Here is a 23967-nt window from a genome sequence, read left to right as displayed (position 1 = left end):
ATTTGCCGTTTTTTCATTTTTCATAACTTCCTTCAGGTGTGTCGGTTTACAAAGTTACTCGTACAACACGGAAACCTCGTACAGTGAGCTCAACGAAGGGAATGGTTTTAAGTGGAAACTGCCCATCGCAAAGATTTGAAGAATGAAAGCCAAGTTTGAATGTGGAATTGGACCCTGCCTTCAAATGACAGCACTGTTGTGTTTAGCTCCATCCTAGATGTGATCTAAGAGCAGCGGCAAGAATCTTCTCCATAAAAAAGCAAACAGTAAATATTACTGGAGAAACAGAAGAAATGAGTTCCGCTCGAAACGAACTTGATCTGTATGGTTTTTTTTTGGGTTGCTTCGCCTTACCCAGAACTGCTTTCTTTACTTTCTTTTCATTGCTAATTATTTTTCATAGATTCATATCATATTAGTTAACTGAAACAGCAAAAAAAGCATGTAAATGTAAAAACAATGTGAAAGTAAAAGAATAAGTAATATGAAGCTTATTGTTAGTGGGAAATTGAACTCAATAACAAATTTGACTTGACAAACCAGCGAGTAGTAAGCCAGGCGGAAGGACCGAATTTTGCTACAAGTCCAAAGTTACTGTATATGACAGATTTTTTGGCAATATATCATGCTATATAATAGCAGTGTCATAACCGATAAAAAGAGGGGTCCGTCAGGGTGACACAATCTCACCAAAAAAATTCAGTGCCAATCTCGAGATCTCGATGCGAGGATTGGAATGGGAGGACATGGGAGTGAAAGTTGAAGGCCGGCATTTACACCATCTTCGTTTCGCTGATGACATAGTTCTTATAACAACAAGCATCAATCAGGCAGAACGGATCCTGGCCGAATTTGATGACACGTGTAAAAAAGATCAGTCTTCGGCTGAACCTAGACAAGATGTTCATGAGGAACGAATGGGTTTCTGATACCCCATTCACGCTCGACGGAACGGACATATCCGAAAACTCCAGCTATGTATGTTTAGGTCGGGAAATCAACATGATGAACGACCTGACCTCCGAGCTGGGCAGAAGAAAACGAGCGGCTTGGAGAGCATTCAAGAGCATCGAGGATGTAGTAAAGAGGAGCAAGAATATCCGCGTCCATGGTCACCTATTCAACACCACCGCTCTTCCTCCTTTGATCTACGCTTCAGAAACGTGGGTTTTTTTGCGACCAGGAGGAAAATGCGATCAGCGTCAAAGAACACGGAATAGAAAGAGCGATGTTGGGAGTAACCCGCTTTACGCTAGTGGAAAAAAAGATTCGAAGTTCACTTCTACTTCACCAATCGAAGATCAGAGAGGCTTCTACATATGCCAAGGATAGCAAAATTAGGTGAAGCTGGACACTTTGTATTTCAACGACAATCATTAGACCAGAGCCATAACCGACTGGATACCACACGGCATCAAATGCACCGCAGGAAGGCCTCTGATCCGATGGTCAGACCTCTCCATGAAGTCCTTCAAAGAAAAATACGACGCTCTCCGAGTTTCTCGGGAGAAGAGATGCTGCTGGGTAACACGTGCGCGTGATCGGGACAAATGGAACTACTACTGGTCCCCGGTCGAGCAAATCGATGAACAATGGGAGCACAGGTGATACAGGTGATATAATAACGGGCTTGTTCTGTCACGTGTGTGTGTATGTGTGTGTATGTGTGTGTATGTGTGTGTATGTGTGTGTGTGTGCTTGTAACGAAATTCCAGAACGCGGTGAGACGATTCCAACAACTCATGAATATTCACAACAGTGCGCTCAATAACCACCAAACCGCAGAGCTGCCAAACTGCGCTGCCCGTGCGGCTCTGAACTCTGCGGGCAGCCTTAGGGTGGGACAGGTCTTACGCGGTGGAATTACTATGCCGATGCCAGAAAGCTATAAAATGGAGTGGAGAGGGTCCCAAGGCGTCGAAATGGTGCGCCGACGCTAATTGACGTTATACTGAGGAACGATGGGTGCCATGGCGTCGAATTTGTGCGTCGTGTTGTGTTTCTCCTCTATGACTCTTGCGCATGTCTACTTCCTAGCTCGTTTGCATCAGGTTCGCAACATATCTCCTTCAGAAGGTGGAAACAATCATGCAGACGGCTGCTGAAATAGTAGCCAACAGTTTACATGATCTGACGAGGAACATTATCTTTATCAGTACGATGATGCTGTTCACGTCATCACCTTGATCACCTTGACTCCCGTTGATCTTCGAACTGGTCGAGCGGGCGCCAGTAATTCTTCCATTTGTCCCGATCGCGTGCCAGAGTAGCCCAGTGGTTCCTCCTTTCGCGTGGGACACGAAGAGCATCATATTTTTCTTTCAAAGACTTCGTGAAGAAATCTGACCATCGGGTCGGCGGTCTTCCTGTAGTGCGCTTAATATCGCGGGGAACCCAGTCGCTCACGGCTCTGGTCCAACGGTTGTCATTAAAGCGCATCACGTGTCCGGCCCACCTTATTTTACTTTCCTTGGCAAACGCGGCGGCGTCTCTAATCTTCGATCGCTGACGTAGGAGAGAACTTCGAATCCCGTCCCTCACTTGCGTGAAACGGGATACTCCTAGCATCACTCTCTCAATTGCGCGTTCAATGACGCTCACCGCGTTTTCTTCCTGCTTGCGAAATGCCCAGGTTTCCGAAGCATAGGTCAAAGCAGGAAGTACGGTGGTGTTGAAGAGGTGAGCACGGAGCCGGGTGTTCCTGGTCTTCTTCACTACATCCTCGATGCTCTTGTACGCTCCCCAAGCCGCTCGTCTCCTCCTGCCCAGCTCGGGGGTCAGGTCGTTCATCATGTTCAGTTCCCGACCCAGATAAACGTAGCTGGTGCATTCGGATATGTTCGTTCCGTTGAGCGTGAATGGGGCATCCGAGACCCATCCGTTCCGCATGAACATCGTCTTTTGTAGATTCAGCTGAAGACCGATGCATCCACATGTTTCGTCGAATTCGGTCAGCATTCGTTCCGCTTGGCTGATGCTAGGTGTTACCAGTACGATGTCATCAGCAAAGCGCAAATGGTGTAGCTGCCGACCATCAACCTTCACTCCCATGTCGTCCCATTCCAACTTTCGCATTGCGTTCTCGAGGGTGACTGTGAATATTTTGGGTGAAATTGTATCACCCTGTCGGACCCCCCTCTTCACGTCAATGATGATGTTCTTGTAGAATGGCGAAATTCCGGTCGTGTCTGTACAACTCTCGAAGTACCTTTATATATTGAGTAGGGACGCCTTGGTTGTCCAAGGCTTCCACGACCGCTTCCGTCTCAACCGAGTCGAAAGCCTTCTTTAAGTCGATGAAGGTGAGACAGAGCGGCATCTTGTACTCTCGTGATACCTCGATGAGTTTCGAAACAGTGTGAATGTGGTCAATCGTGCTGAATCCTTTTCGAAACCCTGCTTGCTCGCATGGCTGTCCTTCATCCAAGACTTTTTCAATCCTATTAAGGATTACTCTTGTAAAGAGCTTGTAGATGACGGACAGTAGGCAGATTGGGCGATAGTTGCCGATGTCATGTGGATCTCCCTTTTTATACAACAACACGGTCTTGCTGGTCTTCCACTGTTTAGGAACCTTGCATTCCGACAGATAACGTGTAAAGAGCCTCGCCAGGGTGTTGATGAGTACTGGCGGAAGGCTCTTCAGGTGTTCTGGTCTTATTCTGTCGGGACCGGGTGCCGTACGATTTCTTACCGACATGATAGCATGTCGTATTTCGGACGGGAGAACCTCTGGAATGACTTGTCCATCTTCCCTCAGATGGTGAGGAGGCAAGTGGACATGGCTGTCGAAGAGATCAGAGTAGAAGTCGTAGATGATTTTCTCCATCCCCCTTCTCGATGCAATGGCTGTTCCCTTTGGGTTCCGGAGAGCAGTCATCCTCGTCATGCGACTGGCGAAGTCTCGACGGGCATAGCGTATGCTTTTCCCCGCCTCTGCAGCTTCAGCCAGCACTTCTGCTCTTCTCTCTTTAAGGTCTTCCTTTATCGCCTCTCGGCAAAGCCTTGCGAGCTCGGACGTGAGTTCTTGGTTCCCTGCGGCTCGTGCTGCTCCACGCTGGCGTATCAGCTCAAGAGTTTCAAGAGACAGACGCCTCTTGGTGGTTTTAAAACTCTCAGCCTTCTTCGCGCAGTCGTGAAGGTGTTCGACAAGCCGGTCATATTCCTCGTCGATGTTGTCCATTGCAGAATCTTCCCAAAAGCCGGCCAGCGTAGCGAAGAGATCCCAGTTGATGGTAGTCCTGGGATTTCTCTCTCTGAACTTGGCGGCTTTCTCTGCTCTCCTTGTGAAGGAAAATCTTCCTCGGAGGAGGCGATGGTCCGATCCCGTATAGAACTTTGGTACAACACCGACGTCCGTCAGGCAGAACCTTTTATTGACGATGATGTGGTCTATTTCATTACGGTACCCTCCACCGGGTGACTCCCACGTCCAGCGTAAAGAAGAGGGCTTCTGAAATTGCGAGTTCCCATGGATGGTCTTAGTCGTCATGATGAACTCGGAGAGCCTCTCTCCCTGGTCATTCCATTGTAGGCCGTGGGTCCCGATGTGAAGTTCCTCCGGCGTTCTTCTTGGGCCAACCTTAGCGTTGAAATCGCCAACTATGACCTTGTAGAAGGCATGATCTTCTTGGTAGAACTTCTCCAGGTCCATATAGAAAGCTTCGACTTCTTCTTCTTCGTAGCTTGATCTTGGAGCGTAAACGACGAAGATAGTCAAAGCTGGTATTGGGCCACATCTTCTCATCCGCAGACGTCCGATTCGGGTCGTAAGTTGTTCAAAAGAGTCGATGTTCTTTGCCATACTCGTGTTGACGAGGACGCCAACTCCACCAACACCTCTACTGTCGCATGTTCCTAAGAACAGTTCTTCTCCAGTTTCATATACGGCGTTGAGAGGGTGACGTCGTCTCGTCTCGGTCAGTCCGATGACGTCGTACTTGATCTTCTTGGCTTGCATCATCAGATCTTCGATGGCCGCTTCCGATGCAAGCGTACGTGCGTTATAAGTACAGATCGCCATCCTAGTCCTTTTCCGTTTTGGTAGCCTACATGACTCCTGCAACCCCGTCCTACCTGGCGCTACCGTACCAGGCTTTCCTCCGGAATCAGGAGACTCTTTTCTATTACTGTGTTTTGCTTAAAATTTTAAAACCCATGGGCAGGTTGCAAGCCTCTAGTCCCATGAGTTTCTGGGAGAACTTTCGTTCTCCCGGTGTGGACATGTGGAGCTTATTTGTTGGAGGCGACTCCAAACCGCCTCCCTTGCACCTCCCAGTCACTTGATTGCAGGCTTTTGGCCGGACCGACGTGGGATACAAGGATGTCATGAGTCAGTCCTGGCTCAGCAGAAACAGGGAGTCCATCCCCTGAATCCACCTGCGTCTCTGGGCAAGCGCAAGGTAGCTTTTGGTCCGCGTTTAGCCCCCTATCCGCCACCCGGGGACGCGCCACGTAGCCTCGCGGCTAACCGGCTGTGATCCCTCTAGTGAGGGAGATCCGTGGGTTCACGTCATATTATGTTAAAACCCAATCTGAATGTCCGGCTAAAGCCAGACTTCAGACTTTCTGTGGTGCTTGCTTTGCTGGTCTTCACTAATCAACGAAAATTAATATTAGTGCCGTTTTCTGCATAATGACAGACACGTGTATCACAAACAACCTTTCTTCATCTTTTTGTTATGATAACTAAAGGCGAAATATTCCGTAGTCTTCTTTCTAAACGCGTCAGCTCTACCTTTCGAGAACACTCAAACGTCAGCTTCAAACAATCCTTGCCAATATATTACAGGCAAAATTTGAAAGCATTACTCGAAATATGGGTTTTCCTTCTGTTCACCTCCAACAGTAGTCAAAGAATGGTGTTTTCACATAAAGCGAAGTGAACTACATCTCCGTACTGATAAAGATAACGTCCCACGTCAGATCATGTAAATTGTTCGCTACTATTTGAGCAGCCGGTTTCATTCGTGTTTTCACTATCCGATGAAGGCATGTTACCAACCTGAGGCAAACGTGCAAGTAAATAGATGTGCAGAGTAGCCACAGAGGTGAAACGCATACTAAAGAAAGACAAGGTGAAAAAATTGCGTGTTGATGTGATTTTTTATAGTCGTGGGAACTTTATTTGTCTTATTTTATGTAATGTTCCTCCTGGGAAATAATGCGAAATCCTCGTCGTTTTTTAGACCATTATGGGAAATTGAGTGTGACTGCGCTCACACTCCTAATCTTCAACTCCCAACAGTGACCCCATTATAATAAACCATTTTGTGATATGCCGTTTTTAAGCGGCGCTTCAGGTATTTGACACCTATTTGGTCGTCGCTTGATTAAAAGCACACGTTTTGAAGGAACGATTTGCGATCAATATCAGCGGAGCCTTATAAAATAAGGCCAATAATAAGTTGTGAAGGTGGGACAAGACATAGTATCTCTTGGTTTCTAAACAGAGTTGTGAGCCAGATACTACCAAAAGTGCCCTCACATCTATCAAGCACTTCTCAATTCCTTGAACGTCTGAAGAATATCAGATTCGTGCAAAGTTGCACCATGAAGTCATCTGACTGTTAAATAGACGCAGCGGTAGTTAAGAAACTTTTGGTCTAAGCAACGTAAGCAGCTTAAGGAACATGATCAACAAATGACTTCAGTGCAGCCAGTAAGAGTACATGGAACTTACTCGAGAACGACTAAACAACGGTTGGCTGCCTTAGTTAAATAAACCTGCATTGTGGTATTGCAAGTGTGGATGGTATCGCAAGGAAACTCAAAAAACATACTGATAAACGCAACATCGGCTCATCCTGTTGACATGAAAAGGGCGGTATGGTCAAAACAGTTACAACAATGTGCTGATAGAGATAGAGAACGTGAGGAATCGCTAAAACTAGCCATATGCATAGATCACTTACGCGAGGTCGAAATCTAACACCCTATCTCGAACTACAGTGTGAAACAGGAAGACTCTACGCAAAGGTAGGTGCATCCAGTCGTCTCCGATTTCTTGACTGCTGCGATAAACCGAGCTCTCTCAAAAGCACAGTTGTAAGACGATGTTGTATTGGTGAACATCTCGAAAGACAGCATCAAGCGACAGATGGTTCGTAATAGACTACGGTAGGCAATGTGTATTGGAGTGTTCGGTTGGTTGACAATTCGGTAAAACTGGAGATTACGCGAAGTCATCTTTTAGATAGAATGCAAGCAATGCTATTTATATTAGGGAAACTGGAAAGATGCTTACCCTGTGTATCAAAGAACTTTTGGCTGGAAAAGGAGTGGAAGTACGATGAAACCATTAGGGGGCCACAACTATGAGAAATGTGATGGATATGAGCTTGTAATAAACTGTACAATATTAGCCCACGAGAAAGGAACTTCTGTCAGTAAGGTACTGGACGCATTCTGGACTTCCGTCAGTGATCCATCAATGAATGACATAAATGAGTGCCTATGACTAGTAACTTTATCTCTTTTGTAACACTCTGTGAGCCATAAGATTGTCCCACATAAGGTTCCTTAGCACTATCCAGAAATATCCAGAAATCAGTACTTAAGAGTACTGCACAGTGCGTAGATCTCACTCGACTTCGGTGACAATCTATCAGAACGCAGTGGTTAGTTCCAGTTACTCTGTGAGATTGCTCAACTTGTTTCCCTTTTTGGAGTTCTTGCGTGGTGTACTTGGGACGATATCAAGGCTTGAGAAGGAGAGGGGAAAGGCTCGATGGGACATGCATAGGATCAAAGAATCAAAGAACTCGAACCATTTTAGGCCATTTCACTAAGACATCGTTGGGACAACAAGAAAACATGAATGCACCTATTTGGGATCGGAGAACATGTATGAATCAAATAAAGCGGCTTTTTCAAATTGGTTTTTTTTGCGTAAAAATTTGTTATATAGGGAATATATGAGATAGAAAAAAATTGTTTGATAGAGATATCCATCTGATTTTTAACCTTTCAAAAATTGCACAGAAATGTCCACGATTGATCGTGCTTTCAACAGCTGAACATCTTACCAACTGCGCTAAACCCTTCCCACCAAAAACATACAAGAATTTAATTAGGCGCTTTCTCCAAAGTGGTATTTTTATAGCATAGAAATTAGTTATATAAGAAATACGACAAATACTGAAAAAAATCCTTCATCAGTGATATTCATCTGATTTTAAAACTTTCAAAAATTGCACAGAACTGTCCATTTGAGATAATGAGCAAATGCGGGAATCATCGAGGGATCATCCATAGTATGGATGATTACAACCATCGTATTGGTAGGAAGTTGTACCACTGCACACACAGTACCAGAGTTGTCGGGTTCCGCTCATGCTCATGTATTGTTGAACTGAAGAAAGAAAGGATGAGAAGAAGATATAAGATTATAATGCAAAAAAAAGAAATTACAAGAGCTAGAAAGAGTAATGAACTTGAATCCATACTATCTAATGCCATGAATCATGAAAAAATGTTTTCTTTGCATTACATCGTTATTTTAGGCTTAGGTTTTCGTCTTCATGTCATCTCTTTCTCTTCTTTTTCCTCTTTTATTTGCTTCGGAGAAATCCCCAGTAAGGAGAGGGGGGCTCCAGAATGAAATTAGATGGTTTAGCTCACTGTTTCTAACTCGAAAGTAGACTACGAAATTCATCACTTCTATCGTTTTTTCTTCTAACTTTTCTCTTTTTTTTTTGTCCTTTTCTTCTCTTCTTACAATCGTCTCTCTCACATTTCAGTTTTTTGAGCACTAGAAAGCTAAGAGTAGATAGCTAGGAGGAATAGTAGAGTAGTGGAAAAAGAGAGGAATAGGAAAATGGTCTCAGCAACCCAAAAACATGAGAGCACGTAAATCTTTGTATGATCCAGTACAATCGATAGTAAGTACAATACCGCACTACATATGCGTTTACATAGTTTTTCGAGCTTTTTACTCTTGTCATCGAGTATAAACGCATCTAACCAACCATCGCATGTATAGGCTGCTCTCTGATAGTATGTTGGTTGATAATATGAGTATGACGACGGCTGATAATAGGAAGCGTATGGTGACGTTTGATAGTTGGAGTAGTAGTACGATGGCGATGAGTAGTACGGCTGTCGAAAACCGAGAAGACCTTAAGAACAGACGATAATTGATGTGTTAGAGTTATTTTGAGCAATTTTAACAAAAAATTTTCAAAATACAGGTGTAGCGCAGCCGGTAAGAGGTTCAACTCTGTCTGCATGATTGATCGGACGTTAGAATATGCCTTAAAGGCAATCAAGCTTCCATCTCTCCGGGGTCGATAAACTACCAGAATTGTCCGGGAGAACAAAAAACACTGATTTGATGTCTCGGCTAGCTCCCTAGTAATTGTATAGGCCAGTTACACGTTCGTAAACCTCAAACGATTGCGAATTGAAGTGAACGTGGTGGCGGATCCCAAGCGGATTGATTAAAAGACACTTTATCCCTTATCCTTTTTACTTTATTGTTCTCTTATTTGTTAACATGCTTTTTTTCGAACACAAACATAATCGTTGATTTAAAAATCACCTCCAAGAACTGAGAGAAGTCCACCACCTCCGCCTCCACCATATCCATATCCAGATCCATATCCAGAATAGCCACCGTAAGGGCTCGAACCTTAGTAAAATAAGGAGACATATTTAGCATGTAGTGAATCGATTAAAAGCATCAAACCACGAATCGTGGGTGGTGCGGGTTTCAAGTGGGTTATGCCTATATGGGGTCGTGGATTACGGGAGGAGGGGGCGCTATTTTCTACAACGAGTTCTATTCGAGCGCGCCAGCCTTGTGCAGGCACCGCATCATTTGAGCCATTTTTTTACGGCAATTAGGAAGAAATGGACGGAATCGCCCTCCTGAAACCCCTAGGCATAACCCACCTGAAACCCGCACCGCCAAAGATTCGTGGGGAGGTGCCTTTGAAATAACTTACCAAATGAAGAACTTGACGAACCAAAGCTATGGGAACCGAAACTGAAAAGACATAAATATTTTTTCAGCCCTCCATTTATTTATTTATACATTTGAGTTTTTCAAACTTCAAGTCCAAGTTTTTTAAATATCATTTTTTTCTTCATTTTTTCAGTTTTTCTCGTTGGAAATGATTTCATAAGACTTCAAATTAGTCGAATTTCAACGTTTCTCGAATAAAGCAGCACTAGTTCTCTGTTTTCTTTTGCTAAAAGAGCCTCACCGAAGAGAAAAAAATTCAAATTTCTTTTGTTTTATCTGCTTTCTTCTATGTTTATTCGGGATTGAAAATTGAAAATATTGTGGAGATTACTTTTATTGTTCTTCTTCAGACTACTATCGTTTCTAACACATTTCCATTTGTTGGGATAACGCTTCCCAGTAATCCTGTACTCTCTCGATTTTCTACGAGGCCGCTCTTCTTCGTTCGAAGCCACACTAGTGCCAATTCGCGCCTTCTCTGCGCTTTTGAAGGGATAATTTCTCCGTTTTTTCGATTGCGCATCCTGTCGACTCAGATCCTTTTCCCCGTTAGATTCTCACGCGACGGATTTGTCCCCATAGTATGCGCGAATAGATTCACTTCATACTTGAAGGCATCACCCCACGAATCTGAGGTGGTATGGATTTCAGGTGGAGTATTCGTACACGGGATAGTAAATTATGGAGAGAGGTGTGATTCCGTCCATTTCTTCCTAGTTGCCGTAAAAAACGTCCCGGAAGATGCGACGCCGCACAGGGCTGGCGCGATCCAATCGAACTCCTTGTAGAAAATAGTGCGCCGGAGCGCTCGAAGCCGAATCTTTCGGGCCGTTTTCTACTGCAATTAGGATGAAATGGACGAATGAACGGAATCACCCTCCTCCCCATAATCTACAACCCTACATATACGGATACTTCACCGGAAATCCGTACCACTCCAGATTCGTGGGGTGATGCCTTTAAAGTTTATTCTGCTTTTCTAAACGTATACTGAGAGACACAAATTCTCTTTTTTACATTCCTATATAATTTAAGCAAAATATAATAAATATAAACACATCAATATAAGCTAACATACCTGTGATGATGATGGTGATGATGATGATGATGACCACCGCCGTGATGATGATGGTGACCACCGTGACTGTGTCCACCGTGACTATGTCCACCTCCACTATGACCTATTCAGAACTACTTTAGTGTGAAACCAATACAAAACCAGAAGCGCTTTTTTTTTAGCACTACTCTTTTATTTATATGTTTTTCTATGTGTATCCCAAAAAAAAAATTTTTTAGGTACAGTTTTTTTAGGCACAGCCAAGTGTTGCGAATAAGCTCGATCTATGGAAGCGCTTGTCAACAATAGCAACGTTTTTTTTTTGCTTTATTCTAATCTTACACTATTGGAATATCAATGGTACAGACACTGTACTCCTTGAAATCACAGAAACTGTCCAATATGGTCTTCTCATGTGTTAATAACGAAAATAGCATTCGTTCTTTACAGTGATAAGTGCTAAGTTGGAAGGAGGATGAGTGGGAGGTCGTAAGTAGCAAATGATGATGCACTAAATCTCGCTCACGCCTATTTTTCCATATATACCCCGAATATTTGTTGGGATTATATGCTTACGAGAAGAGAAATAATCCTAAATCCAGGCAGTGGTGACTTTTTTGATGCTACCGTAAGCAATGAAAAAAGGAATTCGGGTAAAAACCCTAGGTCTTCACTGTTCTGACTTTTACCAGTAATATTGTGTGCTGTGCTAGCGGTGAACACCATACACAAACCCACTAGAAAATCTGAGATGTGTCTGAGATATACCGCATCCGATACGACTCGCTTACTGTACATTCCCCGAACATCTCTTTTGCTTTTTTCCTTTCTTTTTCTTTTGTAAAATTAGTCATTCTAAATTGGAATCTGCAACAGGAACGTTGGTCAGCCGAACCTACCTACCTCCTCCTCCACGTCTTGCCAATGCAGGTTCTAAAAATAAAAATGTTAAATATAAGCAGATGAGAGCATGTATTTATTGGGAACCCCCAAATTGTTGGACCACATAGGATCTTCGTCTTTTCATATAGGATGTGACTGGATATTTAAATCCTTAAAATTTACTGTAATAAAACTCAAACCTTGGATGATGACCAGCACAAAGACGAAAACCACGTGCGAGCTACGAATCATTTGAGTTAATAGCGGTCATAGTTCGAGATTTGACGGCGAAACGGAACGAATTTAAACCGTAACTAGGATGAACCGCCGAACAGAGAACACGTTCATTAATGACTTGTCGCCGAATAAACGACAATGACATCACTTTTCTCTCCGGATCAACAGATCGAAGAAAAAACTGCTTACTGTATGCGGGCTTCCTTTATCGAAAAATACTTTGCAAGCATATCCTGAGATTTTTAGTTTTTCAAAGATCTAGTGACCAGAGGAAATTTCGATAGATTTCCGGATCTAACTAAAATTTCCATTTGGTTCGTATTGATAGTTGATAAATATGTTGATACAAAACTAGCGAGATACCTGACGAGGTTCTCCAAAAATAACATTTTCTTGTATTTTCCTTCTTTTATTTGTCATTTGTTATTACTTACTTAAATGATGGGCGGATGTTACAGCTATCCGCATCCTCGCCGAAGTGAGTCGTCCTTGAACATTTCCGAGCCCATACTTCAACTAGAGCTCGCATACTAATCTATCTATCCGTCACTGCTTCATAACCTGCGAAACGTTATTTTTCGATTGAAGTGCCTGTCAACGTTGAGTCTGCTCAAGTTTTCTTTTACTGTTTCCGTCCAAACTTTTCCAACTAGGAAATCTTTTCTAGTTTGAATTTGGGAGCATCGAGCGGAACGATTTTATCACGCAGAGGTCCGCTAATATCACGGCAACGCGGCTACCTGGGCTCTGACGAAGGCAACGACGCCGAAACGTTAGCCGTAATAACGTTTGTTAACAATCTTGGCTGTTGCCAAATTGGACTATTGACAAGTTGCAATCTCTATGGCAAGATTCAAGGAGAGTCGAACTTTCGCATTTCCTCATGTTCTTGTTCGCTCACACGACTCCTTTTCTGGAACTGTACCATCACGCTGAGAGGAAGTGGGCAGTGGTGGGAATCAAATGGACGTCCCACACTGCTCTAGATTTTCGGACGTCTGACAAAAGGATTTTTCTCATCAGGATGTAATCAAGCTGAAGCTTGAGGGTCGGCATCTTCCGCTTGCGCTGCGCTTCTGGGGTTAAAGAGGTTGTCCCAGGTATACATATATTTATTAATTTATTTGCTCTTAATTACCGTCGTTCTCCACCGTTACTGGTGATGTTAAGTAACGCTAGCGAAGAGATAGCATAATTTTGTGAAGACATCTCTTTATTCACTTTAAAATTTAAAATTAAGATTCATTTTAAAAATTTCCGTTACTTATGCTACACTATCACACTAGGAGTATTCTATAGTTTTTTCTGAACAGTCATTGGTTAAGAACTACATAGAACGAACGAATGGACGAGAACATAGAAGGTGAAGGAATATGGCAATGCATCATAAAGTGAGTATAAAGCAGTTAAGTGACATGATGATCACATACAAAATCTCTGGGATGAGAATAGCGTAGGCGATACTTATGTTGAGTCGTACGACCGCGACACGGCTGAGCAACGCCCGCAAAACATGGCGGTTCGCCACGGTCGCACTGGTCTACAGAAGTGCTGCAAATTTAAAAGTAGTGTAATAATGTGTAAGTGAGGTGCAGTAACAGTAACAAAAAAGGAAATGCACAGCAATGTTCATCTACAAGCAAGAGCGGTTAGTCAAGTTCTATCTATCCTCTCACTAAGCATTAGAAAATAATGAAATTTTGCTTCCATAGCCTTTCGAAACATGAAATATTCCGAAATTTGGAATATGCACAGTATAAAGCACTAGATCTCTAGCGATAAAGTTAACATTCTATTCTGATTAATATCCAAGTTGCCTTCTAATAAGTGCAGTAACCAAGCGGAAAGGTCGTTCCTCAAATTCAATGTATTGATCGTGTTCAATCTTCACTTGATCACCTTTCATACGATTCAGCAGTGCCACACAAACAATTGCCGCTGAAATAATTGAGTAAAGTCGATATTTAAAAAGTATTAAGTATCAACGTTTAAGCAGAAGAATTCAACGAGACTCGCTCCCATTCAAGAAATTTTTGTATAGTCGGATCTAACGACCAGGGTCAAGCGTGTGTTGAGAATTTCTCAACAGGGGGTCGTAAGAGGGGTGTCGGATCAGGGGGAGGGGTCGTAAGAGGGGGTCGGAAAATTAAGAAAAAAATTAAGTAGAGGTTGGAAAATCAGAAAAAATGGAAGGAGCAAAGAGAAAAGGAAGACGGGGTTGTCGTTTTCAAACAAACACATATTAAGATGTACAAAATGAAGTGTAATTTAAGTATGCGACATTCAGCAGAAAAACAGGAGTGAAAACTGCTTCTTTTCAGACGTAGTGCTGAAACTTGAAGGATGATCAGCGGTGAATGGCATGTTTTTATGGCATATCAGAAGATATTCACAACTGAAACGTATTCTAAGGCTTTTTTAAAGGTCCCGATATCTGCGATTAAAAAAATGGAAGAGTTGTCTCAAAGAAGAAAAAACGTCAATGATACAAATTCAGTACTTGAGTTCTGTTTAATATAAAAATAAATGATATAGAATAAATAATATTCGAATAAACGATTGAAGAAGACTCGCGGTTGCAGTTGATGAAGACTACTGTAGCAAAAAAGTTAGGATAAAAAGAGGGTACACAAACCAAAAAATGATTTTTGAAAAATTTATTCTTCATAATTCTGGTTATGAAACTACTGCGCTTTTTGAGCCAATCTTGAAAATGGACGACAGCATTTTTTGCTGCTCTAACTGATGCTTGATGACGTCGGAGTCGCTTCGGTGGCACAAACCAAAACAATTGAAATCTTGAATAAATGTGATGCATAATAAATAAAGTGATAATGTTTTGATGTGATAAAATAAGAAACCAATTATTTTAAATGCAATTAACTACCTGAAAGTTTTTGTTCTTTCAAAACATCGACTTCTTGTCAAACCCATCAAGTCTAAGCACTACAAAATTACAGTTCTACAAAACAAAATTACAAAATTACAGTCTACACAACAAAATTGTCTATTACTAATTTATATGAAAGAAATGAAACTAACCAGAGGTGACTTCGTATTGAGTACCATAAAAGGCAATCTTCATAGCTTGCACAGTGCTTTGGCACTCTTCGTCACAGCCAATTCAATATCAGAAGCTAACAGAAGTGTAAGAGCACTAAGTAAAAGTAGAAGGATAGGTGCAATGAAAGGCAAGTACGCTGACATAAGTTGGTAAGTGTTGTGCAGATAAAGTGCATTATGCGTGACCTTTCCCCATCGATCGATTATTATATTTCGATAATGATATCTGTTAATTGGCCATTACATCATCTGTTGAAATAATTGATGCAGCAATAGTTCAACGTGGTTCGACGGATCAGCGCGATGTCGCGCTGTTCTTATTGTGACGTCGGGGATCAATCCCTGCCAGAGGTCCTATTTTTGCACTTAACGTAAAAGAATTTAAAGAGCAGATTTCTCTTCTGACAGCGACGGCTTTCTTACTTTCAGTCGAAGAAGCAATTCTAATGCTCCTACTGAACGGAAAAAAGACATCTACAGACGCAATTAGTGTTAAAATTAGTACAAAGTAGGCTCCACTAGATTCTCAATATCTAGGCTCAAAGTGACTCTCGTGCAATAAAGCTGGCAGCTTTGTGTAGAGGAAGATTTCTTCTATATATCTACAAAGTTTGGTGCCTCTAGCCTTCCTAGTCTTTTTGAAACCTAGTTGAGAAAAATCCCAATTTTTGCCTCAAATTTTTGAGTTTTTCTCAACTAGCTTTTGAGAGAACCAGAAGACCTACAAAGGCCAAAATTTGCATTTAGGGGTTTTCCCTGATGCTGTATCCAAATATGGAATCGAATTTTTGAACGGCGCTACAGCATCCTCGCAACGAGGAAAAGAGCGAAATCTCAGATTTTCGGCAACGCGTCAAAATCTGTGTGATTTCAAACAAACTTCCATAACTCAGTTCATAGTTTATAAAAACAAAATCGGTTTAAAGTATGTGGTAGAGGAAGATTTTTGCTACTACAATCCGTTTTTGGTTTTTTGCAAATGGTTCTTATCTCTAAAAAAGCTAGTTGAGAAAAAGTTGAGAAAAACGGCAAATTTCTCAACTTTTTCTCAACTAGGTTTCAAAAAGACCAGAGGGTCCCTAAAAAAGATTTTTTAACCATTTTGTAGCGCAAATCCTCCTCTACACAAAGCTGCCAGCTTTATCCTCCTGCACCTTTTTTTTAGTGAGTTATTCGTGTTTATTTCAAGGTAACAAAATCCGACCAGTCCAGCGGTAATTTCCAATTAAGGCCTCGTTCTAATCGCTAAAATAACCTCTTTATAACACTTTTATATGGAAAACAGTGCTCTGAATACAATTCCAGAAGAATCTGCTTATGAAATGCTCTTCTCAGTGATTTTTTTCAGGTTTTGCAAAAATCTAGATTCCGGCGGGGATCGAACTCTCATCCGTTCAGTTCCATTGTCGATGAGTAAAATCGTTTGTTAATAATTGGAAAAAGTGTAAAAATTGTTTTGAAAGGTGTTCTCCTTCTTTTCCAGCTGTTTTTTCGTTTTGCAAAAATAGTGGCTCCGGCGGGGATCGAACTTTCGACCATCTCTTCATCAGTGCCAAACACTACAATAGTGTTACCGAATACACATTTAGAGCTCACTTATCTTTTTAAATTGTATATCTACATACATACTGACTCACTTCTAATTCTTGCAGTAACGTCTACTTCGTGCTAATCCGAGCAAATATATCTGGAGGATATTTTGGTGGATAGCCAATGTGGAATGGGTCGCGGCCTACCGGTAGCATCATTTGGCAATCTGACTGCCTTCTAGTTAGTCTTCCTTTATTATCTTGAGTCTTCCTTTATTATATTGGCACTTCTTTAAATCTTCTCGCCTAATTATAATCATTTATTGGATCTATTTATACACTAATTCCAGTATTTACAGATGTACCAAGATATTGTCAGCCTTTCTCCTGAAGAGGCTTACAAGTGTCTTAGAGAAGGTAATTCCGGACCGAAGCCTTCAGCCGAGTGGCTGGCAAAGAAGAAAGCGTTGAGAAAAGCGTGGCCCACTTCTCAGCCTGAGACTACGACGACAACAGCTACACCGACTGACCACTCCTCCATATTTATCTTCGCTGTACTCGGAATTTTTGCTTTGGCCACGATCATCGCGCTACTGGTAAGAGTTTTTTTTGCAAACATTTTTTTCCAGTCTATCTGTGATTTTTTTTGGAATTCGTTTCAAAATGTTTTCTGCTATTATCATTATTCCTGCTCAGACTTGGGTCGTAAAACGAAGCGCTGTGAAACGGCAAAGGAACCGGGAACGCGAACTTCTGGAACACCAAGAAACATACAATTAACATTAACATATACTTTCTAGTTATTTGTTCTATTAATATCGCTGCATTACAATATATATTTTGTTTTACTTTTAGCATTACTATTTTTAAAATAATCTATTATACTATTAATTTATTAATAAAAATTTAAATTCATCAATTAATTAAATTATTGTAATTTATGTATTATTTAATTTATTTATTAGGCGTTTATTTGTCTTTTAATTCCTTTTATATTATTTATTTTCATTATTATTTATTTTTTATTATTCATTTATTTTATTATTTATTATTTATTTATTTCACCCAACTTTTGATTGCTGTGTAGGCAGCTATACTGGTAGGAACGAGATGAGGGGGTCGTTTTTGGGAGGGTCGGCGAGGGGGGGTCGTTTTTGGGAGGGTCGGCGAGGGGGGGGGGTCGTTTTTAGGAGGGATTTTTCTCAACTATACGCTTGACCCTGCTAACGACCTAGAGCTTGGTGCAGTTGCGTAAGCGGTCGCGAGATGTGGCTAGCGCTTGCGATCGTGATGAGAGGCTCACTAATTTCTGCAGTCCAGCTGGTTTCAGGTTGTTTCCACCTAGCTAATTTAAAGCCAGTATTTTGTCTGCAAGCCGCGTCAAGATCACCTGATCACCATGCTGCGTTTGGGTCGTTTTTTTTACGCGACTCTGGCACCATTGTTGTTGCGTTAAAGGCATCACCCCACGAATTTGGAATGGTACGGGTTTCAGGTGGGTTATGCCTATACGGATTCGTATACTATGGAGAGAGGAGTGATCCTGTCCATTTCTTCCTAGTTGCCGTAAAAAACGGCCCAGAAGACCACAAGATACGGCTTCGGGCGTTTCGGCGCGCGGTTTTTCCTACAACGAGTTCGGTTGGAGCAAGTCAGCCTTGTGTACGCGCCGCATCTTCTGGGCCGTTTTTACGGAAATTAGGAAGAAATGGACGGAATCATCCTCCTCTCCATAATCTACGACCCCGTATAGGAACTCTCCACCTGAAATCTGTACCAGCCCAGATCCGTGGGGTGATGTCTTTAAATGCGCGCCTCGCCACGAAGACACCGCTGACTTTCGGCCGCAGAACGCACCGCAGAGGATCTTCTAAGTAATGTTGACCTAGTTGCAAGTGAGTCGAAGCCCGTGCCCAGGGTCTGAGGTAGATTGAAATAAAATTTAACGTCAAAACGTTCATGGTTTAAAAAACGGAGATAACGCCCAACAACTAGTGGAGCCCCTGCGCATGGAGAGCGAATTTTGCAGCCGGCTTTATAGTAGGGGTGGTGGAGCGCAGTTGGTAGGAGATCCCGCTGCGATGTGGTCGATGGTTCTAAACTGCCTCAGAGCCAACCAAGCATTTCATCCCTCAATAATCGTGGGTAGGTCGGCCGATAAATTGCCGCCAGACTTGTTTGGAAAGATAAATATACTGACTTGAGACATCGGGTAGTCCCCGCCAGTTATTGTATAGGCTGCACCCGCGTTCATAAACCTCTGAATTAAGTTGAAACTGTAGACAAATCCTAAATGGATTGACTAACGCCAGACACTTTGTCCGTTAGCCTTTTATACTCTATAAGACAGTAATTAGGTTCACTAGGGCATAGCCTATACAAAACAACACGAAGTTTTAATTTTTAAAGCTTTTTCCAGCTAAATACTTTTGCGCTGTTACTTGTACAGAATCAACCTTCAACTACGCCTCGACCAGGATTCAATTTGACGTATATGCGCAATTCCGCATCGTTGTTGTTTTAAGGAAAAGAAACGTTTCATCCTACCTTTTACACCAGCACGATATGTCATTGACGCAAAGCATGTGCTTTCCATTTCAATGTTTCGAACACCTTTTTCGTAGATCTTCTTAAGGAAATCAAATTTCTCATCCGATTTATACTCGCAAAAGAATCCGTCAAGACGCATTTGGCCTGAAAAAAACGAATGAACCATCAAATAAAACGACATAGGAATCTAAATGGGATTTTTCTATGGCTTACCTTCGTAAAAATCATCAGCACATAGAGTTAGACCAGTTTCTACAGGGATTTCCTTTTCTGCCGCTATTGCTACGAGTTCTTTTCGAAGATCTTCGTCAAGCCAGGTTTCGCGCTCTACCTAGAAAGAGTGCTCTACGCCTAAAACACTTCAAAAGTGATATTTTCACATCGAACGCACTTGAATTCGATTTTATTAGTTTCCAGCATCGGCACTAACCTTTTTACCGGCAATCCATTGAACGTATTTATCGGTAAGTTCACCATTCATTGCGTTCGTGGTGACGACTACCGTACCCGGCTCGACGCCGACACCACCAGAAGTTCCCAGACGAATAAATCTGTAGAACATTCGATATTTAGCGGTGATGGGAAAGAAAAGCTCAGTGAAACGACCCACTTAACATCTTCTGCTTTAGCGTGATGCATAAGTTTCAGCATTTCAATGAGCATAATGCTTAACGATGGAGTTCCCATGCCGTGCTGAAAAAAAGGAATTTTTTTCGGAGATTTTAATAATTTATCACCAATCACCACAGGTAACAAACTTACATTAGCCCACACCACTTTGCCAGTTTTGTACAGAACAAAACGATCACTTTTTGAGAGATTTTCACTGCATTCGAGACCGCATTCTTTCGAGAACCATTCAGCGTATAATTTCAGTCTTGTTGGTGAACCGCCAGTGCAGACAAACTATAAACACGTGTGATTATGGCGATTAATAGTTAAATTTAAACTAACTTAATAAACTTTAAAAAAAAAGAACAGAACCCAACTCGTTTTGCAACCTTTTGAAATTATTATATTTTCATATTTCATTGTGCAAAGTGGACGGAATACTCGATATTTATTAATAAGACGTGAAACAAGCTGGCTCATTCTTCAGAGGATACTGTCATTGACTCAACATTTGTCTTCTTATGTTGACCCAAACACGAGGTTGTTATAATCCTTTAAGGATAAAGTGTAAAGTGACGTTAATCAATCCGCTTGGGATCCGATACGCCACCACGTTCACTTCAATTCAGAATCGCTTGAGGTTTACGAACGTGTAGTTGGCCTATACAATGACTTGCGGGGGCTAGACGATGTGTCACGCCAGTCCTTTTATCCTCGCAGACGTCGGGAACCAACCTGTCGATCCCGGAGGGATGAGAGGCTTGGCGAACCCTAGGGTGGATTCGAACCTCCGACCGATCGTGTAGGCAGCGGAACCTCTAACCGACTGCGCTACACCGCCCACCGACGAGCTATGAACGACTGGATGCCACGCGGTATCAAACACGGTGCAGGTAGACCGCTGATCCTATGGCCAGACCATTTCATGATGTCCTTCAAAGAGAGATATGATGTTGTTCGAGCATCTCCGTAAAATATGTAGAAACCACTGGGTAACTTTTGGGCTTGCTCTTGATCGGAACAAATGAAGGTATTATTGGTGCCCGCCCGAGCAAATCGACGAATAATGGGTGAAGAGGTGAAACATTTAATAACATTTAATATATTTAATAACTTTATGCTGTTGTCATTACTCTAGAACTTATCCTGCACAAACTGATAAGGTTACGACAAAGAAAAATTGTTATATAGACATGACTTGAGGGCTTTTCTTTGAGAATGCTAACGATTGACTTCTTTCTCAAGCCATTCCTTCAAAACCAACAAAAGAAGAAACCAACCTTAGTGTCTCCGAACACTTTCGGTATATCCACAGTTTTGATTCCAATTCCAAAATGATAGAGAAAATCATCTTCGGCATCCTCCAAATACTTGTTACGAAGGCCAAAAATCGGATAGGAGAGCATTTTTGTTCCTGAATCGTTAGCTGTTGCTGCTGCTGCTGCTGCTGCTGCCATTTCAACCGTTCAAGCTGCTGCACACAGTGGCAGAATACAGACGAAGAACGACGGACAGTAACGCTACACAGCACACATTGGGAGGACGCAATTTGATTGTTCAAACGATTAGTCAATAGGATCATCATACAGGCAGAAAACTTTTTCTCTCTCTCTCTCTCTCGTACCTCCTCACTCCACGTCACAATTCCTACGGGAAGATTGATGTAGCGGAGAAAAACCAGTCACATGGCAAAACTAAGGGTTTTTTCTTCTTTTTTTTTCACGATAGAGTTTTTTGCTTTCTGGATTGGAACTAATTCAAACAAACTGCTTTCTTTTGTTTAAATTCCCCGAGATTGTGGCGTCACATTAGCAAATAAGAGGGTACGAGAGCTGACGTGCTTCTGGCTTGATGTCAAATTCAAATCATCGTGATTATTTCTAAAATTGACTTACTTTTTTTTACTAATAAAACTAACTTCCTTCCAATTTTCTTCTAACCCTATTATTCTGAAACTGCTGAAATTCAAGATGAAATTCAGTGGTTTAAAGTGGGGATTGATGGAAATAATTATTCATGACTGAAAACTACACTACACATTAAATCACAACATTTTGGAATGTGACGAAGCTGCGCAATGTTCGCAAATTTATCACATTCCAAAATGTTGAGAATTATTGTGAATTCAATAATTTTATTTTCCATTTTTTTTCGAATTTCATTTATCACATCTCAAAATGTTCATAAACATTCCAAAATGACTTGTTGTAACTTATTGTTTGTTTGCGTGTTTTTTTGCCGCTTTTTCATTACTTCCCTCAAGTGTGTCTATTAAAAGCCACCTATTCAGGAACTGATGATCTACTCGCTTAGCTTGTCTGTAAACAACGCAATATTTCACTGTACGCTTTCAAAATAAGCAGAATTTTGTTTTAAGCAATATTCTATCTGTTAGGTATATACCTTTGCAAGAGAGAAAAAAAACCAAGCATAAGGTTACTGGGAAATAATTGACATTACAGAAACGATGATGGTTGAGATGTTCTGAAGCAGTGCACTCGTACAACACGGAAAACTCGTGCAAGCCCTTCAACGAAAGGTATGGTTTCTAGTGGAATCAGCCTATCGCAAAAACTAAAGGAAGGAATGTTAGGTACGGCTACTGGGATGGGACCCTGCTTTTAAATGACAGTTACTGTTATTCTCTAGCTCCATCAAAGATTTAATCTGAAAGCAATGACGGGAATTTATTGTGAAAAAAGCAAAAAATAAATATTCGAAGAAAAACGAAAAAAAAAGAGTTCTGTTTTTAATCTCCGATAAGGTTAGCCCTGCTTGCAAAAAAAAAGTGAAAAATGACCATCGTTGAAGATCTGAATCTCTTGTTGACGACAGAGAGGAAAGAACAGTTAATAGATTTTTTTAAAGAATATTTTGAATAAAATTCAGAAACTGAGTAGGACCTAAAAGTGATTTAATAACTAAAATAGTGTAGTATATATAAAAAAGAAAAATAGCATATACAAGGAAGAAGGAGGAAGGTGGTGCGAGTAAAAATCCAGCAGAAACTTTTGTGTCCTAACACTACGCATGATTTTTTTCCCTCAAAGATCCACGTGACGCCCTATTAATCAGCGCTTCTACGATCTTATGTTGTTTTGTTTGATAAAAATCTTCTCTGAAGCGAATCGAAATGTCGAAAAAAAAATAAAAAAAAGAACTAAGAAAAAATGACAAGTAACTCATCAATTATTGTTCATCGCTCAACAGCACTGAAATATATTATTTTGACGTTGTTTGGCGTAAACATTGATATTGATCTGCACAGTAACCTCTGCTCGTAACGTGAAAAACAATTCAAATAGCAACTCGGTGATAGAAAGTGTTTCTGTGAAGAATTTTCCTGATTCTTTTTCCTAAAAAAAAACTCTTTCTAGAACAGGTTCTTTGTTGGCGAGATTATAGTCAGCCGCACTTGTGTTTACCCAGGAGACAGCGGCGCATTTGCCAGAACTTGCCGCCGCGACGCGTTTTTCACTGCTTCACCCACTTTTTCTCTCAGGCTCGCTTTTTCCGCGAAACTCCTATTGTAGTCAAGAAAACTCAATGAAATGTGAAAAATTACAGTATACAAAGGTAATCGGAAGAATTCTTAGATTTTTTCCCTAGAAAACTTCGTTTTTTTTTTAAATATTATTTTCGGTAAAGGATTCTAACTCATAAACACATATCCTAAGGAAACCACACATATAATTACGTGATTAGGATCCACAAAACAACATGAGACTCACCTTCCCCGTTGGTAACGGCCACATGATTGTCTTCGGGTATGAAATCAGTTGTGGTCTCCAAAGTGTTCACTGCCGGCATCTGAATTTTCTTACTAATTTTGATAATTTGCCCGCAGGCGAAATGCAAACCTCACTGTTAAAAGTTCAACGATTCAATAGGAACAACAGAAAAGGAAATTTTTGAAATAGGAACTGCACAGAGCGAAAAGTGGACAAAAAAGAAATATTTCTGGCAGAAGAAAAGGATACATCTTAGGTTCTGATTAACTTTTGATCGCTCATCAGTAGCTGTGCACTGGATCCTGCTGGCGAAGTGCCAAAACTTTTGTACCCTCCAAC

General features: G+C 41.4%; 6 protein-coding genes across 8 annotated transcripts; 2 read left to right on the top strand and 4 right to left on the bottom strand.

Annotated features, from left to right (window-relative positions):
• Positions 1 to 722: 722 nt before the first annotated feature.
• RB195_011971 (uncharacterized protein) lies at positions 723 to 1332 on the top strand (the record flags this gene model as incomplete). Of its 2 annotated transcripts, XM_064193613.1 has the most annotated exons (2): positions 723 to 921; positions 989 to 1332. In XM_064193613.1, 2 exons carry the CDS (start codon positions 723 to 725, stop codon positions 1330 to 1332), a joined length of 543 nt encoding a protein of 180 aa, XP_064051195.1. The 2 variants fall into 2 exon arrangements, with proteins under 2 accessions (XP_064051195.1, XP_064051196.1); XM_064193612.1 differs by lacking the exon at positions 989 to 1332 and having other exon boundaries at positions 723 to 929.
• Positions 1333 to 2187: 855 nt separating this feature from the next.
• RB195_011970 (uncharacterized protein) lies at positions 2188 to 3075 on the bottom strand (the record flags this gene model as incomplete). The annotated part of the gene is made up of 1 exon (XM_064193611.1): positions 2188 to 3075. The coding sequence occupies one exon, from the start codon at positions 3073 to 3075 to the stop codon at positions 2188 to 2190; it is 888 nt and encodes a 295-aa protein (XP_064051194.1).
• A 70-nt stretch (positions 3076 to 3145) lies between these two features.
• Positions 3146 to 5023, bottom strand: RB195_011969 (uncharacterized protein; the record flags this gene model as incomplete). Its single annotated transcript, XM_064193610.1, has 1 exon — positions 3146 to 5023. One exon carries the CDS (start codon positions 5021 to 5023, stop codon positions 3146 to 3148), a length of 1878 nt encoding a protein of 625 aa, XP_064051193.1.
• A 3223-nt stretch (positions 5024 to 8246) lies between these two features.
• On the bottom strand, positions 8247 to 11878 carry RB195_011968 (uncharacterized protein; the record flags this gene model as incomplete). The annotated part of the gene is made up of 5 exons (XM_064193609.1): positions 8247 to 8353; positions 8970 to 9119; positions 9542 to 9631; positions 11046 to 11148; positions 11816 to 11878. 5 exons carry the CDS (start codon positions 11876 to 11878, stop codon positions 8247 to 8249), a joined length of 513 nt encoding a protein of 170 aa, XP_064051192.1.
• A 2066-nt stretch (positions 11879 to 13944) lies between these two features.
• Positions 13945 to 23707, bottom strand: RB195_011966 (uncharacterized protein; the record flags this gene model as incomplete). Of its 2 annotated transcripts, none has more annotated exons than XM_013444593.2 (8): positions 13945 to 14081; positions 19283 to 19429; positions 19499 to 19616; positions 19716 to 19836; positions 19896 to 19978; positions 20048 to 20191; positions 21178 to 21311; positions 23629 to 23707. In XM_013444593.2, 8 exons carry the CDS (start codon positions 23705 to 23707, stop codon positions 13945 to 13947), a joined length of 963 nt encoding a protein of 320 aa, XP_013300047.2. The 2 variants fall into 2 exon arrangements, with proteins under 2 accessions (XP_013300047.2, XP_064051190.1); XM_064193607.1 differs by lacking the exon at positions 13945 to 14081 and adding an exon at positions 19075 to 19109.
• Positions 16927 to 17515, top strand: RB195_011967 (uncharacterized protein; the record flags this gene model as incomplete). Its single annotated transcript, XM_064193608.1, has 3 exons — positions 16927 to 16944; positions 17095 to 17331; positions 17432 to 17515. The coding sequence occupies 3 exons, from the start codon at positions 16927 to 16929 to the stop codon at positions 17513 to 17515; spliced, it is 339 nt and encodes a 112-aa protein (XP_064051191.1).
• Positions 23708 to 23967: the final 260 nt, after the last annotated feature.

This window comes from Necator americanus, chromosome III (genome assembly GCF_031761385.1).
Source record: "Necator americanus strain Aroian chromosome III, whole genome shotgun sequence".
In the NCBI taxonomy this organism is placed as follows: Eukaryota; Metazoa; Nematoda; class Chromadorea; order Rhabditida; family Ancylostomatidae; genus Necator; species Necator americanus.
Note: the sequence above shows the minus strand (reverse complement) of the source record. Positions and strands in the feature narration are given on the sequence as shown.